General features: G+C 37.5%; 1 protein-coding gene across 10 annotated transcripts in view; it reads left to right on the top strand.

The window, feature by feature from the left end:
• Nucleotides 1-24,196, top strand: part of MRP (Multidrug-Resistance like Protein 1) — a 482,909-nt gene that overhangs the window by 216,786 nt on the left and 241,927 nt on the right. For all 10 annotated transcript variants that reach the window (XM_067153606.2, XM_067153603.2, XM_067153605.2 and 7 more), the window contains one exon: nt 17,958-18,144. In XM_067153606.2, the coding sequence (XP_067009707.2) occupies nt 17,958-18,144 (187 nt within the window). The remainder of the gene's footprint in view (nt 1-17,957; nt 18,145-24,196) is intronic.

The raw sequence follows: 24,196 nt of genomic DNA, 5'->3' as shown, positions 1-24,196 counted from the left end.
TGCAGAATTATAACAGGTTGTTTGAAATCCACTCCAGTTGAATGGCTCTACCACCTTGCAGGAATAGCACCTCCTTCTGTTCGAAGAGAAATAGCTGCGAACAAGGAAAGAAAGACAGTGGAACAGGAAAGGACCCACCCTCTATATGGGCATGCACCGCATCTGCAACGTTTAAAGTCAAGGAAGAGTTTTCTCAGAACTTCAAAGGAACTTAGAACCACTACTGAAAAAGCCAGGTTGCAATTATGGAGGGCTACATCCTACCTTCCTCCTGGCTGGATAAGATTTTCTGAAACTCTACCTCCTGGCTACAATGAAGAATGGATGACCTGGAAGTCCCTGAATAGACTGAGATCTGGAGTTGGCAGATCCAAAGTTAATTTGGCAAGATGGGGCTATATAGACCAAGAAAAAATCCAATGTGACTGCGGAGAAGACCAGACAGTCCAACATATGCTCCAGTGTCGTCTATGTCCAGCCTCCTGCACAGAAGATGAACTATATCAAGCATCAAAAAATGCTTTGGAAGTGGCCAAGTTTTGGGCAAATGTAATATAGTAATTATAACTGTGTACAACATGTATGTTTCTGATACGAGAATAATAATAATAATACTCTTTGCGAAGATACTGCCAATTGGAATTTCATCTCGTAGATATGAATAACAACCTTCGCACTACAAATTCACAGCTAAATTTATACATTACTTCTAACATTTATAACTACTATTAATAAGTAATAAATCTTGGAACTTAGCTTTCTTTTGCCGATGTTACTAGACTGGACTAGGTTTCCATGTGGTCATCCATGGTCTGCTGGCTGGCACTGGACATCTACTGCGTCATGACTAGGCACTGGAATGCATGTTCGGGATAGCAGGTTCGGGCTAGCAGAATCAGCTGGGCGGCTTCAGTCGGTTGCCAGATCCATTCCAAGTTTAGCTACTCATGTTGACAGCGACGAGTACATGTGATAAAATATCCAACATCGTTATTAGGATCATGTACATAGTCTTCTGAAATATATTAAGCAGAATCTAATTTGTAGCTCTTTCTACAGGTAATTCAATCAGAATTTCTGTGATAGATTTTGGTAACAAGATTTTAAAGATGTAATCTAGTTGGCTCTAAATTTTACTGTCGTCACTATTTTCAGTATATCTGAACTCTTATTTCGTCTAATACACTGCGCGAAGTTTCAGTTTGAGTCTCGGCTACCAACGAGGTGTTTATTTTTCTCCTTTCTTGATTCTAATTACTTGATCACTTCGGAATTATGCTAGATATTGGCGTAATCTTTTAAAATCCGCTTGATGTAGTGATTCTTCAGCTTATTCGTCTTTCTCCTATATATGACAGTTTCTTCTTCGTAGATAGTTCCGTTGCAGTAATTTTTTTATTTTTTATTATTCACCTGTCTATCTTTTAACTATCCCAAACACATTCTATTTTTTTTTTTCTCGTCACGGCCGCACGGATTCTACCGGTCCGTATATTCAACTCCGGGACCATGACCTATGTGCATTGCCAAATTAGTATTTTTTTTTTCGATGTATTACGGCTTCTTTGACTTTCTGTGCCCGTATTTTATTATTATGATAACCACGACTCGTTTGATTCATTATGTCCGTATATTTTTAAAAAAATGTATAGCCCAACCAAGTCGATCTTCTCGCGTGCATGGCAACTTCAACTGTCGTATGACCTCGTTTATCTCGTTATCAGGCCGATGAAACGGTACAACTACGTAAGAAGTAACTCTATTGGCTGAGTAGGATTGCTAAATTTACAATTAACCAATGAACGTTACTGTTTTAAATCTGTACCTTAAGTACTGCATTTTGTTTATTCACGTTTCATGACATGTTCGTTGTTTATCTTTCGTTCATGAAGCAACGTGTATATTAGTGTGCCGGTTAACTCTTTTGCCAATATGGATCAAAAGAAGCTTAAGCAGTTTTCTTTAAAAGAAAGAAGTATGGCATCAGCCCTTCAACACTATCTGTTTCCCTAAAACAGAAAAGTAAGATAGAGCAGAATATTGATGCTGATGCCCTTGGCCCACTACAAAAGATGAGGACAGCAGACTGTGAGGAGGTGGACAAAGCCGTTTATACGTGGTTTACAATTGGGATATTAAACAAAGGCTTAAAGTACAATTCGCCTAGCGGAAAAAATGTAATGGACATCATTAATACAGTAGCAAAGATAGAAACCAATATTTCGAAACTCCCCATTGAAATACGGTACGATGTCAGATTCGAAGTAAAAAAGAAATTACCGAAACTAGCTGAAGAAATAAATGCAAATTTTGATCCCAAGCACAAAAAACTAATTCAGAATTTAAAAACAAAGATAGATAACAATAACATTGTTACAAAAGCTAATAAAGGGGTTCTACTGTCCTATTAGATAAACATTTCTGCACTAAAAAAACAGAATAATTCTTTAATGATAAGAGTTATTTGCTAGTCAACAAATACCCAACAGTAAGAATTCAGCGAAATTTAAATTGAATAAAAAGTTCTAATTTTCTTTTCAGTGAACAAGAGCTACAAAAACTTTTCAACATGAGCCCCAACATCCCAACCACTAGAGCCTTGCCGAAGATTCATAAGAAAGACACTCCAGTGCGTCCTATTATAAATTGCAGAAACAGCCCCACCTATGAAGTGTCGAAATTCATCCATGGTTTTTTGAAAAAACATTATGTATTCAACAATAAATACCCTTTAAAAAATTCAATTAGTTTTGCAAAATTTTGAAGATGTTTAATCTGCAACCTAACCATATTCTCTGTTCTTACGATATTGCAAACATGTTCCCAAACATTCCATCTAAAGAAACCGTTAGAATTATCCATGACAACATCAATAAACACAGTGGCCTTAGTAAACTGGAAATCGAAGAATTCATGAAGATATTAAATTTAGTTCTAAACAACAGTTACTTCTCTTTTCATGGGAAGTATTATCAGCAAAAAGGCTTAGCATTGGGAGACCCCCTTTCTGGCATTCTATCTGATATTTACATGGATTTGATAGAACATACAAAAATTATTTCACAAATAAAGGGTATTAATTTATGGCTTAGATTTTTTGATGATACTTTTGTGGTTATCAACGAAGATATGACTAATAGTGGCGTGATATTGGATTCATTAAACAAAATAGTCCCTAATTAAATTTACCAAAGAAGATAAGTCAAAAATTCTTTAAATTTTTTAGATCTAACGATTACGTGTAAGCATAACACCTCTGAATTTCGAATTTATAGGAAACCTACTCATTCACCCATAACTATTAAAGATTCATCTCTGCACTCCAAGACTCAAAAACAAACCTCTTTTCATAGTTTAATATATAGGGCTCTAAAAATTCCTCTTCCTCCAGACAATTTAGAAACAGAACTAAAATATATAAGACAATTAGCTCAGTTCAATTGTTTAAAAATAAATATGGTTAATCGATTAATTAATAAAATCAAAATTAAACTGTCCTCCAATCTAGTACCAGATAAATCCAAGCAAAACCTCTTACGCCACATTTATATATAATAATCCTGCTATCCATCAGATCACAAATGTTCTAAAAACATAAAATGTCAGTATAGCATTTAGGACAGTAAATAATAACCAAAACATATTTTTCAATCCCAATAAGGTCAGTAATAATAACAGAGATGCCAACTATTACGATTCAATCGTAATAATTACCCATCATAATTACGCCTTTACGAATCACACACACCACAAATTACGATTTTTTGTTGATTTTTAAATCTAAGTGTATGAAGTGTTCAAAAGGATACACAAGGCGGCTTGAATTCTCAGAATATTATTTTCGGATTTCTCAGTAATAATTTATACCACTTTCCTGTTCCTCGTTTAAGAATATTTTGAGTTTTCATGCGACGGACACAGTGTGTGCTTCCAGTAGTGATGGGTGAATGATACGGAAGTTCGAGCAGGCTCGAGTCGGCCCGATACGCAACGTAGGCCCGATGCCGTATTGAAGCTGTTCGATCTGTCAGGCGACCCCACACATCGACTATGCGGAGCACGGACGGACCAGTCATCGTATTAGACTACTACTAGGTACACTCAGTATATTTATGTGTGTGGGGTGGTGAACACAACGTCCTCTGTGAACGGAAAGAGCATTTGTTTAAGTCTTTCTGGCAGTACAAACAACAGATTGGAAAAAGCAATTTTATGAGAAGCTATTTATTTCGTTAATATGTACCTTTGCAGTTTATATTTTGTCCGCTCTTCAGAAATGCATTTCAGTATAACTTTGTCGTGTTTTGCAGGCTTAATGTTGTTAGTCATTACTTTCAAGTACCAATAGTTAACATGTTTTTCTTATGCTACGAGTTATTTTCTCATTAATAATTAGTAATACATTATTATAATAGACAAATTTGTTATTACTTCAGACAGAGCAGACAATGACGGTAGAAAAAGGTTACGGAAGAGCTTCCAGACAAACGAGTAAAATGCACGCGATGTGATAAAATATTTAAAAATGATAGTAAAAATACATCAACGATAATAAGACACTAAAAAATTTATAATCTTCGTTCTTCATCGAATGACACCATTCCAAATGAGGGGGAGACACCTCCACATAAAACGACGTCGACATTTGCAGGTAAAATATCCATAGTAGGCTCCGTTTTGTTTTTCACGAATAGCACAGTGGACGGCCGCTCGCATTAGACTGGTGAAAGGCTCAGAATGTCCGCCTGGACAGGGTCTACAAAGTTACTCTACTGTTGAGGTATACAGTTTATACCGATATTACGTGCATAAGCATTACATTATAAAACCATCAATTTATTCATTGATTGCAATTGGTCCGCCTCTGTGGTGTAGTGGTTAGTGCGATTAGCTGCCACCCTTTGGAGGGCCCCCCGGGTTCGATTCCCGGTTCTGCCACGAAATTTGAAAAGTGGTACGAGGGCTGAAACGGTGTCCACTGAGCCTCTGGAGGTCAACTGAGTAGAGGTGGGTTCGATTCCCACCTCAGTCATCCTCGAAGTGGTTTTCCTTGGTTTCCCACATTCTCCTTCAGGCTATTGCCGGGATGGTACCTACCTTAAGGCCACGGCCGCTTCCTTGTCTATCCCTTCCAATCTTCCCGCAGGGCCCCTGTTCAGCATAGCAGGTGAGGCCGCCTGGGAGAGATACTGGTCATGTTCCCCAGTTGTATCCCCGACCCAAAGTCTGAAGCTCCAGGACAGGGACCCTGGAGGGTAAATAAATTAAGACAGAGAAGAAGAAGATGGGCAATTAAAGAAAATGATGCCTTATAATCATTCAAATATGTAACTATTACGACATGTGGTTTCCTTTTTCTGTCTTTATATGGCCCAAACAACACTTTTTAGTAGACAATTGGTTTATTCAGATGGAGGCATTTGTTACGAATCATCGCACAAACACAAATTTTGACTGTCTCCAATATATTGGTATGGGTCGAAGTTATATATTATGTACAAAAGACACGGAAGTAACAGTAAAGAGGACGAACCGGTACTGTTCAGCGTAATACTCTTACATATCCTTCTCAAGTTCGCTGGGTGTTAGTAACAGCAAGGCGCTCGGTTGTGGCGTGTACAAAAGCTTAAGCAAAACTCGAACTTCTGACGTCATCTGTTCGAGCAGCTCGAGCCAGGCTCAAGCACATCACTAGCTTCCAGTACTGGAAATAAAGGCATCTGTGAAGAGGTATATCTTGCGGAGTTGTTGTCTTTGTTCGTCACATGATCGGACTTCCATGCAAGTATGCAAGTTTTTTGTCTTTGTTTTGGCGGTAAAGTGGTGACAAACTCCGTTTAATCATGAATGCTGTGTGCGTGACTGTTGAAGTACTTATTGCGATTTTGGTTGCCAAATTTTCGTATATTTCTCTTCTAGGATATATGCTAATCGTGTGTTGTGAAATGCGAAAGATTTGAAATAACGAAGTGATTTCTTGTGCAGGAAAATACGTGTGATTATGTTACCGTGACTAGTGACCTAGTAATAAACCAAATATAGTTGAAAAATTTAGGGAGGAATACTGGAAAGAATGGCCCTGTTTACTGCGTTCCTCAAAATCTCATTCACACGTGTTTTGTAGTGTGTGTAGACGCGATTTTTCGGATGCGCATGACGAGGAAGAACACGACTGAATTTCATGCTAATATGAACTCCGAACTGTTAAGTGCAGAGGATGCACATGGTATGAAAAGAAAAAGCATGTCACCAGTGTACGTTTACCAAACTGGAACTACAAGCTTTCAATGATATATAAGTTAGTAAGATCACAAAACAAAACAAAATTCTACCCCCCCCCCCGTGGCCTAACGGCTGCATTACGAATTACCTTTCTTGAAAGTTGGCATCTCTGTAATAACAACGGTTACTCAAGATCTGGGGTTTATAAACTAAAGTGTACACAATATGGGTTCTCGTATCTGGGTCAAACTGGGAGCAGCTTTTATACTATGTATTTTGAACACTACAATTCTTCCAAACGCAACAAGTATTCAGCCATGAGCCAGCATATGAGTGAAATGGGACATACATTTACTTCAATGGAGAAAGATCTGTCGTTAGAAGCTTAGCTTGTTAGTGAAATGGAAAATTTATACATTAATTTTGGACCAACCTATAATAAAGATAATAATCTTAACGACATGATTGACAACAAAAATCCATTATATGGGGTAACTCCAAGGTTGATCCATACTGTAAATCAGAATAAGGTCCCTACTATTTTTCACTCGCAGCACTCAAATGTTCCATTTACCACGCCCAATGTTTGGCCCGCTCACACTAATTCCGCAACACCTCTTTGGCAATAACGCAAGCGCACAATGAACAACCCACTCTCCTTCCCCCTCTACGCTCCACCCCACCGTTACTGCATCAGTACTACACTAGAAGTAAAAAGGTTAGTCGATCAGACACAACCACAACAGGAGGATTCAACTAACAGACTGGATAAGTTTGACCACAATTATGGGGTATTATACTATTATCTTTATAATTATCAATGCAGGCTCTAACATTTGTCTTTCTAAATTTCTTTTTCTTTTTATTCAATTACAGACAAACCATTCCAAGGTCAAACAATGAATCAATGAGAAAAACAGTCTAATAAGAACGGCATAAACAACCCATGAAGCATTTTGTTAGAGAAACAGCTGCCTATGAAGGTTATTTAACAAAATTCCAACTTACACGATGTTAACCCATAATTACACTAAATTCCTTAGAAAATAGTATCATCCAACTTCGCTTCTTTCCACATGGGATATTCAAGCTTTGCATGATTGATAATATACCACAGTTCCAGTTTTGTTGCTACCAAACGTATGACATAGGTGATTAAAAAGCAAGCATCTTAAGAAAAACTTTTTTACAAAAATTTTTTTTAGAATAAGATCATTTTGTATTGTATCAAGTTCAAATGTTCTACTCAAACAAAGCCTTGGACTTGACCTTAAGATTGTCAACAGGCTGAGGATGCCCAAAAAGGGTGAAACATGTACCTGAAAAGTGTAATTCATTTAGAATTTAATCACTGTAAACTGTGAATTGTATTGAATAGGTGGATAGAGTAAATTTTATTGTTGAAAGAATTTTACAATACGTGGTTTGTCGAATTGTGAACCAGAAACATTCGTGTCAACGGCCCACTGTTATATGAGCTTGCACGATCCTTTGCATTTTCACTTGGGTTTCTGGAATTTATGGGGAGTACTGGTTGGCTTTGTAAGTTCTGGGAAAGATATGGCATTTCCCACAAGGTTGTAAATGGTGAAGCAAACACTGTCCCAAAGAAAGTGGCATCTTCATGGCGGATGGAGACACTATCAGCTGCCTTGAAAGAATGTTTGCTGGCAGATATTTATAATGCAGACGAGACTGTATTATTCTACAAATTGATGCTGAAACCCTTGAATTCAAGAGAAATGAGTATTTTGGGGGCAAAAGCTCAAAAGAACGGATAACAGCTCTCTTGTGCACCAACTCCATAGGGATGGATAAACAAAGCTCTCACAATTGTGAAGTTGGGGAAGCCAAGATACTTTAAAGGAGTACAGCATCTGCCCTGTGAATATAGGCACAAAAAAAAGCATGGATGACATCAGTGATCTTCGAAGAGTGGTTGTTGTGCCTGGAACGTTGGATGAAGGCCGAAAAGAGGAGAATTCTTCTCATGTTAGACAATTTCTCCTCTCACAGTTTTGTACCTCGCCATGTGGGAGTTTTATTTTTGCCTCCAAATACTACGTCAGTTCTGCTGCCACTGGATCAGGGGATGCTTCACATGGTGAAGCAGCATTACCGAACTTGTGTGGTCCGGTGTATGCTATGTAACATTGCCTCAGAGAGAGACATTAATGTCAACTTATTGGAAGCAATACAGATGTTCACTGAAAGAAGAGGTAATCAGGAACTGCTTTAGATAAGCTGGAGTGGGTTATGGAGAAGACAACATTGCAGAAAGTGAAAAGTTGAATACAGAAACAGTGGAGAATTGGAAGCATTTGTGTGAAAAGTTGGATGTGCTGATTATGTCAACGTGGACTGTGATGTGTTAGTGGAAAAGGAAATCACTGAAGAAGAGACAACCAACAGGGTGCCATCTGACCAGGACACTCGTCCCGGCACAAAGCCATGTATCAGTAAGAACATTGAGATCAGAACCCCGGAAAAAGACGAGATTCAACAGGGCCGAGTCCAAGACATGCAAACCTATCCCATGGATCACACCGGGGGACTATGAAGATGCATGGGACCTGACAGAACACAAAGGGTGAACAAAGGGAAAGCCAGCAGAGCTCCGAATGCCACGCGAAAACTTGCGGATCATCGCCACCATGATCGAAGACACAGTCGACTGGACCCACCAGACCCAGCATGGGAAGGTGCGGTGGCCTCCGATTGAACCGCCTGTGCCAACAGGAGGACTGTGTGACTGAGGTAGTCTGTGTGTAGTTAAACAGTGAGGATAAGAGAGATGAAGACATAGATATAATTTAAGACCTAGAGTAAGGAATGTACAGGATAGATGTTGAAAGTCATAGAGGGGGATAATTGTCGTAGGTACAACATACTAACTGATGTAAAACCTTCAAATATTATTTTTAATATATTTTAATTATATTTTTATTGCATATTAAATTATCTTTTATTAAATGTTAAATATGACTAATACAGTTTTATCCCTCTTTTACACTTTTCAAGGGACCAAGGAATACTGGTGTAAAAGGGGGGGAAAGTGTAAATCCTAGGAAAAAACTTGTACAGGTATATATAAAAATGCTCTGGAAAAAGAGGTACATGTTACACAAATGCATATTATTAATTTGTAGAGTATTTCAATTTCAATTGATTTACTGTACTTACCTCAAATAAAGGTCCATGTAAGTTAATTACTGTACTGTATTAACTGTTGACTACACTGCCTTTGTAAATCTGCTCATCTTTTGCCCAGGAGAAGGTTACTGGTAGGTGTTAAAAATTTGTGTAATATTATTATTATTGTTGTTGTTGTTGTTGTTGTTGTTGTTATTATTATTATTATTATTATTATTATTATTATTATTATTATTATTATATGGCCTTCATTGGACCACTCTAGCCAACTTTATACAAAGAATTTTTCAGTCTCCTGTCAGCCCAGTACTTCTTCATTCTCTCTGATCTTATCCTTCTTTCTTCATCGGAAAGCACATGGTCTTCAGGAAAGGAGGACGCCTATCTGCAAGGGACAAAATTTACCTCAGACATGAACCTCTACAAACTACGAACAGCTTCAAATATCTGGGCGTAACGGTCCAGACAACAGCACACTCATTCAGAATTCACACAACACAACGAGCAGCTGCCGCAACCAAAGCCATCTACGACATCATTCCATTAAGACAACTTTCCCTGGAAACAGCTATAGCCCTCTTTGAAGCCAAAATCGTTCCTATTCTAACATACGGAATAGAGATAACATGGGAAAAGTTAAGCTATAAAGACCTAATACGAATGGAAAAAGTGAAAGCCAGATTCTTGAAAGCAGCCCTCGGAATTTCAAAGTACACCAAGTCAAGACTAGTGTACGAACTCGCGAGAGAAACATTTCTAATAGAGGACCTGAGATGGAAATTCAATCTGCCCTGTACAGAGAACTGGAAGAAACTGCGGTTAGAGAGGGAGAAGAAAAAGAAGGAGATATGGCCAGAGTTCTACTCTTCAGAGGCCATGATGAACAGAGCATGGACCGGCACAAACCAGGAGCTGAGACATTTTGTAAATTCCATGGCAGTCCATGGCTACCATCACAAAATATGTAGGTCGAAGACATACTACGACCCGGACTCGATGTGCATATGTGAACTCTGTGATAAACTTTGTGACCGATATCACGTACTGTCGTGTAAAAATCGTGTGAAATCAATCATAGACCTCTGTATTGATTAATTATCCTAATACTGCACAACTTGTGCGCAATAAAGTTTATATAAAGCACCCTTCCTATTGTCTGTTTGTTGATTCTGATTTTCAGTCTGTTTTGTTTGTCTAGGAGTTTCTTGATTTATTAACCTGTCCAATTCTACCTGACATTGAAACAATTTTTCAAGATCTCAGCCATAAACTTATATTTTTGGAACAATATTATGAATGCAGAATTCAAGCTAAAATTATATCAACAGCTAGTTGTTTTTACAATAGTCACACAAAGACTGTGATATTTTTTTTAAAAGGAAGAAAAGCTTGGGTCACATATATTTTAATGTGTGTGTATATACATATATAGATAGATAAATGTAAGACTCGCTAATCAGAATAGTATGCACTGTATATATTTTATATTGTACTAATAGTTTTCTAATATATATTCATCCAATATACCTTGCAGTAATTTTCTCAATGGCTGATGATGGCACGCAAGATGCCGAAACAGGTACCATAATGTACACCATAATGTTTATAATAAATATGTGATGTCTTAATTGAATCACTATGTCAGTGTATTGAATGGGTGGAAATCTTTTATCCTTAATAAGCATTATAAATCTCGATTCAATACGGACCATAATGAAATTCTTAATATTAAATCAATTTCTTGATTTTGTCGGTTTTGTTTATTTCGTCTTCCACTGTAATTTGTAGTTCATCCATATCTTCCTTGATTTCTGTAATCCAATTAATGTTGCACTTACTATTCCATAATTTTTCTATTATTCTCCTGATGATCCTGTTCTCTGGTGTCCTGATTAGATGTCCAAAAAATGAAATGCGTTTCTTCCTGATGGTGCTCATTACTGGTTCTATTTCCTTGTAGAGTGTTTCATTAGAAGCTACTCTCCAGTGTCCATCTTTTAGGTATGATTTGTTGATGCACGTTCTAATGATTCTTCTCTCTATCTTGAGTATTTTGTCTATTTGTGCAGTGTTAGGTGTTTTGAAGATGGTTTTGCTTGCGTATGTTATTTCTGGTTGAGTGACTTGTTTGTAATGTTTTAATTTTGTTGCTATTGAGAGGCCCTTTTTGTTGTAGGTATTCTTGGTGACATATTGTGCTCTGGTCAGTTTATTTATTCTGTTATGCAATGCTGGCTTTTCATTGAGGTTATATGTTATGATATATATTGTACCGGGAAATGATTGTGGGGTTTGAGCATGGGAAGGATCTCGGGTAGAGTTCGGTGTTTTTGGGGCAGGTACAGAGACGGATAGTATCGCAGGGTGAATAATAGATGGTAATACTCTTTTTTTGTAAAATTTATTGATAATATCCACAGATACATCACCCTGCAATTCCAATTACAACTCGAATTTGTAACTAATATTTGCCAAAAATGTAAAATCAAAGATTTATGTTATGATCTTCTTGAAGTCTGTTTGCTTGAGAATATCAAGAATAATTATCACTCTTCCATAGAACATGAATAACCTACAGTCTTTCTAATTTGAATGTAAACACAAAATATCAATTTGCACCTGGGATCAGTTCATTATTTATGGTGCTGACCTACAGTCTTTCTAAATTTTAAACCACAAAAATGAACACACACTTGTCATGGAAAAATTAAATAAATATTTAATCTCTTGCTGAATGTCTTTCAGTTCATTTGAATTTAAAAAAAAATGGAATTAATAAAGCTCTTGAATATCCTAAAGTTCATCTAGGTAATGTGAATTCAAATTAATTAATTACTTTGAAAATGAATTTATAGCAAAATGTGAACTTCTTTTAAATGACGATAAAATGATGAATTAATATTCACATGAAGCACTTGTAATAGCACTGTACTGGACTAAGTGCTTTGTAAAAAGTCAGTCAGTTGTGATTACTCACTCAGAATACAAGAAGATCTGCTTACGAGTGAGTTCATGGGTTTGAGAATTAACACAGTTCATAATCGTCACTAATTATGTCTGAAATACGATTGTAAAGTAGTGAGCACTTGAAAATGTGATTTGTAACAGTATCACAGACTCTGAAAAAATATTAACAGATTAAGGCGATTTTATGGTTGTATTTGCACCACCCTAGTCTGTACCATTTAAAATTATTGTGAAAAGTCCTAAATATTCACTGGGTGTCTCACAGTGATGATCGAAAGATCGAGAAAGTGCACAATAAAAATAGTTAAGTTTTGCCCTGTTATGGGACGAATGTCGAGTATAATACAGTCGCACACAGTTCACTGATATATTATCGTAAAAGAAATATGTCTTAGACTGGTTGAAGTTGTTGTAAATTAGGATTTCAATTTGCCACACATAATGATTTAGGATATTGTCATAGTTCACAATTATACGAAATTAGTAAAGTTCATGATGTCGTGTACTAGTCCGTAAAATATTGGACACTTCAATTCTCACTCCAAATTATAGCTTTACTCTGTTAATAAATTCACAAGTGTTATATTACGATAATTCACCTTGAGAAACATGTAGAATCTTACCATCGCCACGGCGCATTGGAAACTTCACGTACGGTACGACGTTCTTTCACTCTTTCAACAGCGTTCGATTACGGCCATGATTATGTCCTCGCGAATCACGACGGAGCATACTTTCTGCACACACACACTAGTCTGTACACGGGACTGCACTGGCTATGGCCTTGGCCCAGTGGCCTATATATACACGTCTGGTGAGCAGCACTTGGAATCAGGTGATGAGGGGCGAGTATTTCTCCCAAACTTTAAATTGTCATATTTCAGAAACCGCTGGATGGATTGATTTCAAACTTTTCAGGGTTTTGTTTCCGGAACATTGGCTACAATTCAGAGTTGGTCTCGTGTTATTCGGGCCAGGCATTAAAAGTTCATGAAAATAGCCGAGAAACTTCTGTAGGGGAAGTAAGCTGCAAGCGGCGGTGACGTCACTTGACATTGCTTGACTTGCGTTCTCGCTCGTGGAGTGCAGTAGGTACGAGAACATTCTCCCACACAGCTGCTCACGTATAGGAACTGAATTGTATGCTAGAAAATAAAATTTGTAATTTATATGTGCCAGGGCCTATGCCTTCCTGGTACAATATATATATATTAAAAGAATATATATATATATTCTTTTAATATACAGTAGTTTCTTAGGATTGGTATAGAAATATCTAAGATGCAATATTTTTTTCTGAATGAAACATTGTAATTGCTACTATTGTACCTGTATTTAAAACCTTAAAACAAATTTATTCCAGGTGGAAAACTACACAATCACTGCTTCCTACCAAAATAGTCCAGAATCGATATCTGTTTACAAGCCTTATTTCTTATGACCTCTATTTGTTTTTCAAGCTCATAAGGGTTATAAAAAATTATTTTCACCCCCCTCTACATATGACAGATACCTGCGTAAAACATCCACTGCTACACTTGCATCAGCTCTGGTAGTCATCACTTCACTGTCTTCGTCTGCTTCATCACTGTCACTGATGGGAGACTCGGCTGCTGTTTGCTCAGCAACCAACTCCTCCACATTTCTTTCTTCTGCAGTGATCACAGAATCATCTACCTGAAGAAAATCTTCAGTACTGAAGTCTGATTGCAACATTCTCCATACATCAGGTAGCAGGCCTTTTTCTTTTCTTCTGGCGGCTGAGATTCAGGATGATTCTTGAAAAATCCTGCTTTCAAGAAACAATTTGAGATGGTAGTCTGCTTCATGGCTTTCCAAGACTTTACAATGAAGTGAAGTGCATCCAGTATTGAAATTTTTAAATGATGATGGATCCTTTCCAGTATCCATAAGGAATAAAATTCGCTGCACCAGGTTCTTCCTATAAAGTGACTTAAAGGAGTGAATAACCCCTAAATCCATAGGTTGAAGCTTACTTGTGCAGTTAGCAGGCAGAAATTCTAACTGCACATTCCTCAAATTAACATCCACGGGATGTGCAGGACAACTGTCGATGAAAAGAAGGATCTTCCTATTTTGCGCACCCATTTTTGAATCCAGAGCAGTTAACTGTTGTTGGAAAAGATCTGAGGTCATCCAAGGTTTATGGTTGGCATCGTAGGCAGTAGGTAATGATCACACATTGTAGAAGCAATGAGGCTTTTTAGATTTCCCTATCACATAGGGGTGTAGCTTCTCAGAGCCATCAGCATTGGCTTCAAACATCACTGTGAGCCTCATCTTGCTGTGTTTCCCACCATGACATTTATCTCCTTTGAATGCCAAAGTCTTGCTGGGCAACACACTGAAAAACAGTCCAGTTTCATGTAGTCTAGGTTAAAAATGTTCCTGGGTTCATAATCCTTGGTCAGCTCCTGCAATCTTCTGTCGATCCATTCTTCCACAGTTTCATCACTAACTGCATTAGATTCCCCACAAACAGTTTTATAGGTTAGGTTATACCTTTTCCTAAATCGGTCGATGCAGCCATTGGACGCGCTGAAATTTTCAATGCCAAGAATGTTTGCTACTTTAAGCGCCTTTTCCCTTAAGACCACACCATCAGCTGGAATGCATGCGGCTCATGAAGTTTCAAACCAACTTTTTACAATTTTTTCCATTTTCTCGTATTTGCAGTATGACACATACTTCCTTTTCTTGGAGTTTGGTCCGCATTCTGAAGCACTTGATGCAATCCTTCCTCTGTTTTTCACAATTGTATTCAGCGTGGATACAGGAAGCTGCAATTTGCGTGCCAATGAAACACGTGTTCCGTTGTACGAATCAACCTTTTCTAATATTCAAACTTTCTCATCCATAATGAAAGTTTTTATTTCCTTCTTTTTTCCCATTATTAGCAGGAAAACAATAAAGTAATAACAAAGAAGGATTAACAAATACACATGACGTGAAAGGAAGATCGCGGCAATTCACTTTGACCGCTCGACTCGCGTAACAAGAACAAAAAAAAATGTAACAAATAAAAATAAATGTGACTGAATCCAGCGACAATAACTTTAACAACTCCAACAACAAATACAAGTGTAAAACAATAACCGTGAAATAATGTACTCGGGCAAGACGAACACTGAATCACTTGATAAAGTCGTCTTCTTGTGGCTTATACAGTACTTAGCAATAAAGCAAACGACTGATTTCTTCTTCTTCTTCTTCTTCTTCTTCTTCTTCTTCTTCTTCTTCTTCTTCTTCTTCTTCTTCTTCTTCTTCTTCTTCTTCTTCTTCTTCTTCTTCTTCTTTGCGGTTTTGCGGTTTTGTTGGGCCCTGCATTTTGCCATTACCCAGATACTGTATGTGTGGTATTATACATGTTTTTGATTTCTATTGGGTGTTTGTTTACTTGCATTCAAAAGTGTACTGTCACTTACTATTGTGTGTTGTGACTTACAGTGACAATAAAGTAGTTTACACAAGGAAGTGAACGTGTTTTCGTGTGATATTTATTTACGTCAAATAAAATCGCACTGAGAGCGATAACTCATATCACATCACTCGTTTCATCTCATTAATTCCTCTGATTACGTTGACATCAGGAAGGGCATATAGTTGTAAAAACTCCCTACGAAGATTCATCTTGCTTCATACTCGACCCCGTAGGAAAAGGGATAAGGGTACCATATTATCATATTATTCAATATTGATACAAAAGAACTTAATGGCCAGTCATTTGTCTCTGTCTGTTGAGCAATAAGCCTACCACACAGTAAACCTGAGTAAACCTAATCACTGCTGTTATTTGAATTACCGTCTTGTGCCGCCAACTTCCCTGCTACCGGCATCTCGTCAGCAATGCATCGAGAACATTCAAGGTCCTGTCCTTTTGAAACTTTTAAAAATATTTTTATTCCTGACTATAGAGTCAAAACAGTGGGAATCTATTCCCAAATTGTTTCTGGAGATCTGGAGATGGTCTCTGATATTCCCAATTCAAGTATGTGTAGCAGAAGCCACTCCTTCCGAATAAAGTCATGCTATAAAAAGCATGCCAAACCACCAGCTGATAACTAGCATATGTTAAGAGTTGTACTTCCAAATCTAATACATAATGACTGGAAGTGTTCTCTGGAAAACGGCAGTTGTTGAAAGCCAAACCCTTATTTTTAAGTATATTTCATGCTTGTTCTCCACATTTATCACATCAGATTTACCTAAACAGCTGTAAACGAGATAAGAGAGGAAGATTAAAAACGAATAACAGGAAAGTTTGTTGCATGGATATCTGCAGGTGTGACGGTAATGCATTTTATCGTCATGATGTTTAATTTCGTACGATTGTTGTCTCCATTTTTTATTAATGCATAATATGTTTTGTTTGGTGTCTCCGAAAATCTTTAAGTGGGGAAGTAAAATTATTATTATTATTATTATTATTATTATTATTATTATTATTATTATTATTTGTGAGGTACGAAACAATCATTATGATTGGATTGTTTTTATCACATTTTAAATATACTTCTCTCAAAAAAAACCTATATTGGCCCGAGTTACGAGATAATAAACAATCACTTTGTTAATGATCTCTCCTGCTATATAAATAGCAACAACCGTGAATATTTCTCAACTAAAGTAATCTCGTTTCCTCATCCCGAGGTGGTGGAACTCTTGTTAGACAGGCCCCCAGTGGAAGGGAGTTGCATGGACCATTTTTATCGCATATCAACCTTCCTACCATTCGTAAATCTCTGGCGATATGGTGCCAGGAATCAAACTCAGGCTCCCGAGAACAACAGCTAATTGTGCTAACCATTACGCTGGCGGACATTCTTAACTACAAAACACTGGGCTGATGACCTTGGATATTAGGCCCCTTGAAAAAACAAGCATCATCATCATAATTACAAAACATAGACATATATACATGACTGATATATACTTGGAATGCGCGGGTCTGACACAAAACTGTTCACCCATTTGTGCGACGTCATGAGAGCTTCAGTAGGCCTGCGCTACGGAGGCGGACATTTCTTAACTACGAAACACATATGTACCGCATGACATTGACGCGTGTTTTCATTGCTTGGGTTGTACGGACTAAACTATTCACAAATTTGTGTGATGTCATCAGTGCTGCAGTAAGACTTGTACCTGCTTCGAAGCAGATCGTTGTTCTCTGACGAATCATGATGGGGGGGATCTTGTATGCGAGATTTTTTTTTTTCATTTTCTTAGTCTCGAAGGTGGGGGGGGGGGTCTAATACATGAGTAAATACGATATTGGAACCATCTCAACTTCGTCGCTTTCAGTCTTGTGAAATTCCGGATCTTCTTAATTATTCCAATTTAAGACTCTCATATTTGTTCTGTATTGACTTTACAGTAAAGAAAAATGTACCTTTAGTGTGTTTTTATGTTACATTTATTGTATTGATCAAGGTGGACTAATTACATATTTTTCTTCTTGACCAATCTGTCTTTAGCCCTACAGATGATGTGCACACAGAACGGTGACTTCTTTCTTTATATTGATGATAATGGTTGTATCATGTATTATATTTTTTGTATCAGATTCTGATTCTAGTGTTTTAATCTTGCAGACTCGAGTACTAGTTACACATGGTGTGACGTACCTACCGGAGGTGGATTTGATTGTTGTGTTGAAGGATGGTGAGGTGACTGAAATGGGCACCTACAGAGAACTGCTGGAGAAGAAAGGAGCCTTTTCTGAGTTTTTGGTTCAGCACTTGCAGGAGGTAGCAGGAGATGATGATGCAATGGAGGCTGGTGGGTACAATGGGATCATAACAGAGCATGTTCTGCATGATTTGATCATTTACTGTGTATTCTTGTATAACTACATATGTATGATGGTCATTTTTACCTTTGGTTTTTTATCTACCATTGCCTAACAAGATGAAGTAAAATGAAGAAAAACCCTGATGGTAGGTAACATTAGTGCTAGTTATCCAAGGGAATGAAAGTGCTAGACTGTTACCAGAACACTGCTAGGGGCAATGTCATTCGTATTGCTTTGTCAAAGGAACGTTCCTCTACCCGCGCTATGCACGGACTGGAGAAAACTGTCAGTTTGTACATTCCTTGACTGGGTGTTGAGGAAGTGTAAGCAAATAACAGTCCTATTGGCTACTCTCATAAACACACCCTCTTCCAAGAAGTGCAGAATTGGCACCACAACATCTGCTGTATATGTAGCAACTAGGGTGCAATCAAGGGGAAGAGATGAGAGGTTTGAGTAACTTTAGTATCTGGGTTTCAGATGAACTTGTCAAGGTATATACATTTTGTAGGAATACTTTGCAAAGAGAGCGAGGTTCTGTAAAATTTACGGAAATTGCAGCATTTTACGGTTTTACGGATGGACGGTGTCATTTTAAGAGTTCACGGACAAAAATTTGAAACGTTAACATTCGATAATTGCTCCACTTCCGTACAATAGATTGTTTGCTTGGGTCAAAGCACGCTCGTTCTTGGTCGAAGGCAGTTCACGATAGTCGATAACTCATTCCTTGATATGATTGGTATTTTTAACTATGTGATGTTTGTGTCGTTATTGGAATTGAATTTAAAGCCTGGATAACAGTTCTTCCGTGTGAATCTTAGGTGTCGACAGGCTCTGCTTCGAAAATTCTCTGTTTTGCTCCGTTCGCTTATTGTGATCTAACCTATATTCTTTGACCACGTGAGTGTTCTTTGTTCACGAAGTCTGCGTTCCTTGAACGTTTTGGTCTTTTATGGTTTTGACATATTTTAATGAAGTGTTCAAATTTTTTTTTGTTATAACTTCGTGCTTCACAGTTTCATGTATTCGTTGGACTAATTACATTCGTTCCAGTGACTGGGTATACCACTATTAGCGAAGCCCATTAAATTATAAAGTTGAAGAATTACATTCATTCCACGTTGTGTATGCTTTTTACCATGTGCATATTCTTTGTTTGTGAGGTTGGCGTCGTGTTCATGAAATGGTTTAAGACTTTGTGTGCTTTGACATGTTTTAATGAAGTGCTTGACTGCCTTGAGTGTTTATAATTTTATGTGACGTTCAGTGATCCAGGTTCATTTCATTTTTCAGTACATATAGGGACATTTGTTCTCGGACATATTCTTATGCTACATTCCTATTATTTAAAGAATCGTATTCTGTTGATTTTCCGTGCATACTAAAATCAAGAAAGGGAGAAAAATTTGCCTTTTGCACAATATGTGGGTGTGATATTAATAATGCATATGGTGGAGGAAACGATTCAAATGATGAGTTAGTTTTTGGCATTCATATTTCGAACATAGTGAATGATCTCCAGGATACAGATAAATCCCTTTTCTTTTCATCAGTGAGAAACTACTTATGTACTGCCACTCAAGGATGGTGTGTTCAAGCATGCTCAAGTTGCTAGATTAGACAAAATTGAAGATGCACAGTTTTCTTCAATTTGTTTTTTCTTCGAAAAGTTTCCTATCATGTTATGCAAGGAAGAGAATGAAACTACAGAGGAGGTGATGAATGAGCTTCAGAGGCAGTTCACAATTCTTCAGGTAGATGACATTTCGGCTGCAAATCAAGATGCTGCAAGTGATTCCAGTTGGGCACAAATATCAAGAATTCGTGGAGCCGATGGACTTCTGAAGTTTAACCGAATTTCTAGAGAAATGCTCTCTATTCTTACCATACCCCATAGCAATGCAGAATGTGAATGTGTTTTCAGCCTTGTGAAGAAAAGTAGAACAGAGTTCAGATCATGCATGTCCAATGAATCTCTGGAGTCTATTTCTATTTTGGAGACCAGGAGTTCTAGTTCCTGTTATGACAAAACATTTTCCCAAGATATTTTGCAGGAAACTAAAAAGGTCACAACTATGACTTAAAAGTTGAACTAGCGTGTGATTTGCAGTGTGTATTATATTACGAGGGCGAGTCAATAAATAAGTCGCAAAATTGAATTGAGGCAAAAATAATCAAAGTAACTTTCTGACATTTATTTCACTTTTCCACATATTCACCCTGTACATTCAGGCAGTTACACCATCTCTTTACAAGTCCTTGAAAGCCAGCAGCAAAGAAGTCCTTTGGTTGCTGTCGCAGCCAACGTGTAACCTCATAGATTACGGCATCATCTGTATCAAAATGACGGCCACCCAAATGATTTTTTAGGGGCCCAAACAGATGAAAATCAATGGGGCCTAAGTCAGGAGTTGATCCACATGCTGCAATGTGGTTGTAGTTGACACCTCCGCAAGACGACCAGGACGCTCCCCATCTCTGATGCTTTTCCTTCCATGGTTAAACTTCTGGATCCAATTGAACACAGCTTCCGCGAGAAACAGTTTTTACCATAGGCGGGATGCATTACACGATGCACTTCTTCTGTGGACAGTCCTTTGCCCCACAAGAAACGCACAACTGCCCACTGTTCTTCTCGTGTACAGTCATGCAACTCATGCCATCGTGCACTAACAGCCTCCGACTGACTGAGTGCCTGCGAGATGTCGTACGACAAGCACACACATGCTGCCATCTGCTGGCAAACTTCCACGTGTAATTTCAAATGGTATAAGGCACACACATGTCTAGGACTTATTTATTGACTCACCCTCGTATTTCCTACCTGTGTTACGTTGAAAAAGTTTTATTGTGTAAAACCTTTTTCAGTTATCGCATATCTGCTTAATTTATCAAGGAAGTCCTGTCATGTATGCTCCAAACTAATATTCACCATGCCTGCTGCTGTGTAACATGAATTTCTTCTTGATTGTTATGTTCATCTACAAATCATTGGCCTATGATGTAAATGTATATGATTTCATTGAAGTTTCCTGTTTAAAGCATGAATTATTGTATTTTGTAGCCCAGAGGTATTATTATTCTTGTCAAGCCAGGGTATGTCAAAAATTGTTAGATCTTTTGTTGCGCGTGAGTTCTACTGATAGCCCTTTTCAAAAGTTGGCAGGTAATGCATTTTTGTAAAACTTTTCATCTGCAGCAATCTTTAATTAACTTTGAACAGGAACACTTTTTAATAATTTTTTAATACGTGCTCTTTTTGAGATCCTGGCCAAATTTCCATACAGTTGTATTTTATTTATGCACTTTTTGCAAGTTTTTTATGCTTATACAATCCATATAATCAAAATTGAAGTTCCTAGGAGTATGAAACATTGTTGATTTTCATCTGTTGGTTAACTAAAAGTCTGGCTGTGAACACACAACTTTTGAAACACTGTACTTTCTACCTGGAAACTACCTCTCAGCACCAGATCGCTTGTGATAATAGTGGCCTTGACTCTCATTACTGTCTATGTTCACTTCACATTATGTTTTGCAACTATCAGTACGTTATTGTTCCTGAGCGAGTTCATGTGAGGAGTGACAATGAGCGAAAGGAAAAGGAAGTGCATTATAATTCCCCCAAAATTCTGAAAATAGGGAAGGACAGTGCTAAAAGAAAGCAAGTGGACATGTGTTTGGAGTGACTAAGAGTAAATGAACATGCATTCTGGGCAGAAAGCATGAGCATTTGGAAAAATGCATGTTAGAATGGTTCCAGTTGCACAGAGCTGAAGGCATTCTTATCAGTGGGTGAATGTTACACAAATAAGCTAACGAACTGGCAGTAGGACTCTGTTGCAGATTTCCATAGTTCTTCAGTCTGACCATATAAATTTATGATTGAGAATGGCATTAGTAGCCACAATGCATTTGGTGAGAGCAAAATATTGATTAGTGAGATTGTACAGGATTGGAAAGAAAACTGTTCGAAAGAGTATGGTCCTAAAGATATTTTTAATACAGATGAGACAGGACTGTTCTTTAACTTAATTCCATATTGCACAGTGGTTTTTAAGAGCGAGAAATATCATGGAGGCAATCAGAGCTGAAAGTATGTGAATGTTCTGCTGTGCGTTAAAAGGGATAGAAGCAAAAAGCTGCCCACACTAATGATAGGAACATTTGCAAAACCGTGCTGTTTTCAAAATGTTGTCACACTTTTCACAAATTGTACTAGTAATAGCAAATCGTTGCGAACGGTAAGCATTTTTTTGAAGGCTGTCTATGCAGCATTGTGCAAAAATGGGCGCACGAGTTCAGAAGATTTCGATGTTCATTGACACCCATGCTGCACATCCTCTCGCACTTTTTCCATATTAAGAAATTTAACTGTGGAGTTTCTTCCTCCAAATTGCTCTGAGCTTTGATGGATTGTAGCTCAATAGAAAATGTTAAGCTCCTTATTATAAGCTGCCTGTGCAGCATGCCATCCATGAAATGAAGATGCACATTCCGGAGAGATATTTAAATAACTTTGGAAAAAATGTACTAAAATGTGTAAGTGAAATTCATTGTCTATAGTTTAGTGCGATATACTTCTATTCATTTGTTTATTTACCGTATTTTCTGATGTATAAGACGCACCCTAGTATTTAACATAATTTTTCAGAATAAAACAAAATTGAAAGTAAAAGAATGTAATTTAGAAATAAAAATAGTTAACAAAATGCTGTAATAACTTTTGAAAAGTGCACCGACCTCTTATAAATCTGAAAAATCACAAAAGCACAACAAATCTGCAACCTTCTTTATATAAAACTTGCCCCATTTTTAAGGCCTATTTTAAGGGTAAAGAAAGGGTCCTGTACACCAGAAAATGCAGTATTTAGCTTCCATAGACTGTACAATTACATACTGTGAAATCTGGTAAGGGAATGCTCTGTTCACCTGAAAGGATGTGGATTCGATTCCCCATAGGGAAATCAAAAAACTTAAGAAACTATATTTCCACTTCCAGAGGTGTACATGGCCATGAGGTTCACTCAATCCATGCCAGAAATGAGTACCAGGTTAATTCCTGGGGGCAAAAGCGGACGGACACGGAATTAACCACTCTACCCCACTAAGTGCCGAGGTTACAGATTACAATGAATTGAGAGAAAGGAACCTGTATCAATATGGACCAATAATGAAGATAATTTCGTATGAGGTTACAGATAGTGGAAGTCTTTACCTTCCACCCTTCTAAGGGCCTTCATGGCCTGTATGGAGATGACTTTGCTTTGCTATAGGAATTGTCAAGAGATTTCTTAATTGCAAGAATAATCTTTGTATGGTAATGGACACTTTGTAAATAAACAAATACCGGTACCTGAACATTAGAACAGCTCATATTATTAATAATAATAATAATAATAATCTCACAGAACTTAAAGAAAACATGAGAAAGTTGCATATTACAATAGAAGATTTAAAATACAAAATAAATACTCTCAACATATTGAAAGATAAACACACTAGACTACAGACAAAAATCAACAAGCAGAGAATAGGAAGAGTGATTCCAGAAGCAGAAAGAAAATTACGTTCAGAAAGGATGAAACCGTATTGGACTGACAAAAAGAAGAAAAACCTCCATAAACCTAAGTATGTTGGCTAAAAAATTAAAATAAATAAATAAATAATAATAATAATAATCATCCTTTCAAGTATTGGGCCATGTGGCCCGTTATGGTCTTGCATTTTCTTTCCATCGCTTCATTGGACGTCCTATAAGTCTGTGTCCTCTTGGTTGGTAGCATAGGATCTCCTTTGGTAGTCTTCCAGATTCCATTCTTTGAATGTGACGTTTCCAGTTTTCTTGGTAATCATAGATGTACAGTAATTGATTACTGATTTCCAATTCAGTCCCTTAAGCACAACTTCATTTCTTTAACGATTCCATTTTGTATAGCCTGGTGTTCTGTGCATGAACGACTTTTCACATGCTGTAATTCTGGAAATGTCTTGAGTTCTTATTGTCCCTGCCTCACTGCCATAGCAAAGGGTTGG

Source organism: Anabrus simplex, chromosome 9 (assembly GCF_040414725.1).
Source record: "Anabrus simplex isolate iqAnaSimp1 chromosome 9, ASM4041472v1, whole genome shotgun sequence".
In the NCBI taxonomy this organism is placed as follows: Eukaryota; Metazoa; Arthropoda; class Insecta; order Orthoptera; family Tettigoniidae; genus Anabrus; species Anabrus simplex.
Note: the sequence above shows the minus strand (reverse complement) of the source record. Positions and strands in the feature narration are given on the sequence as shown.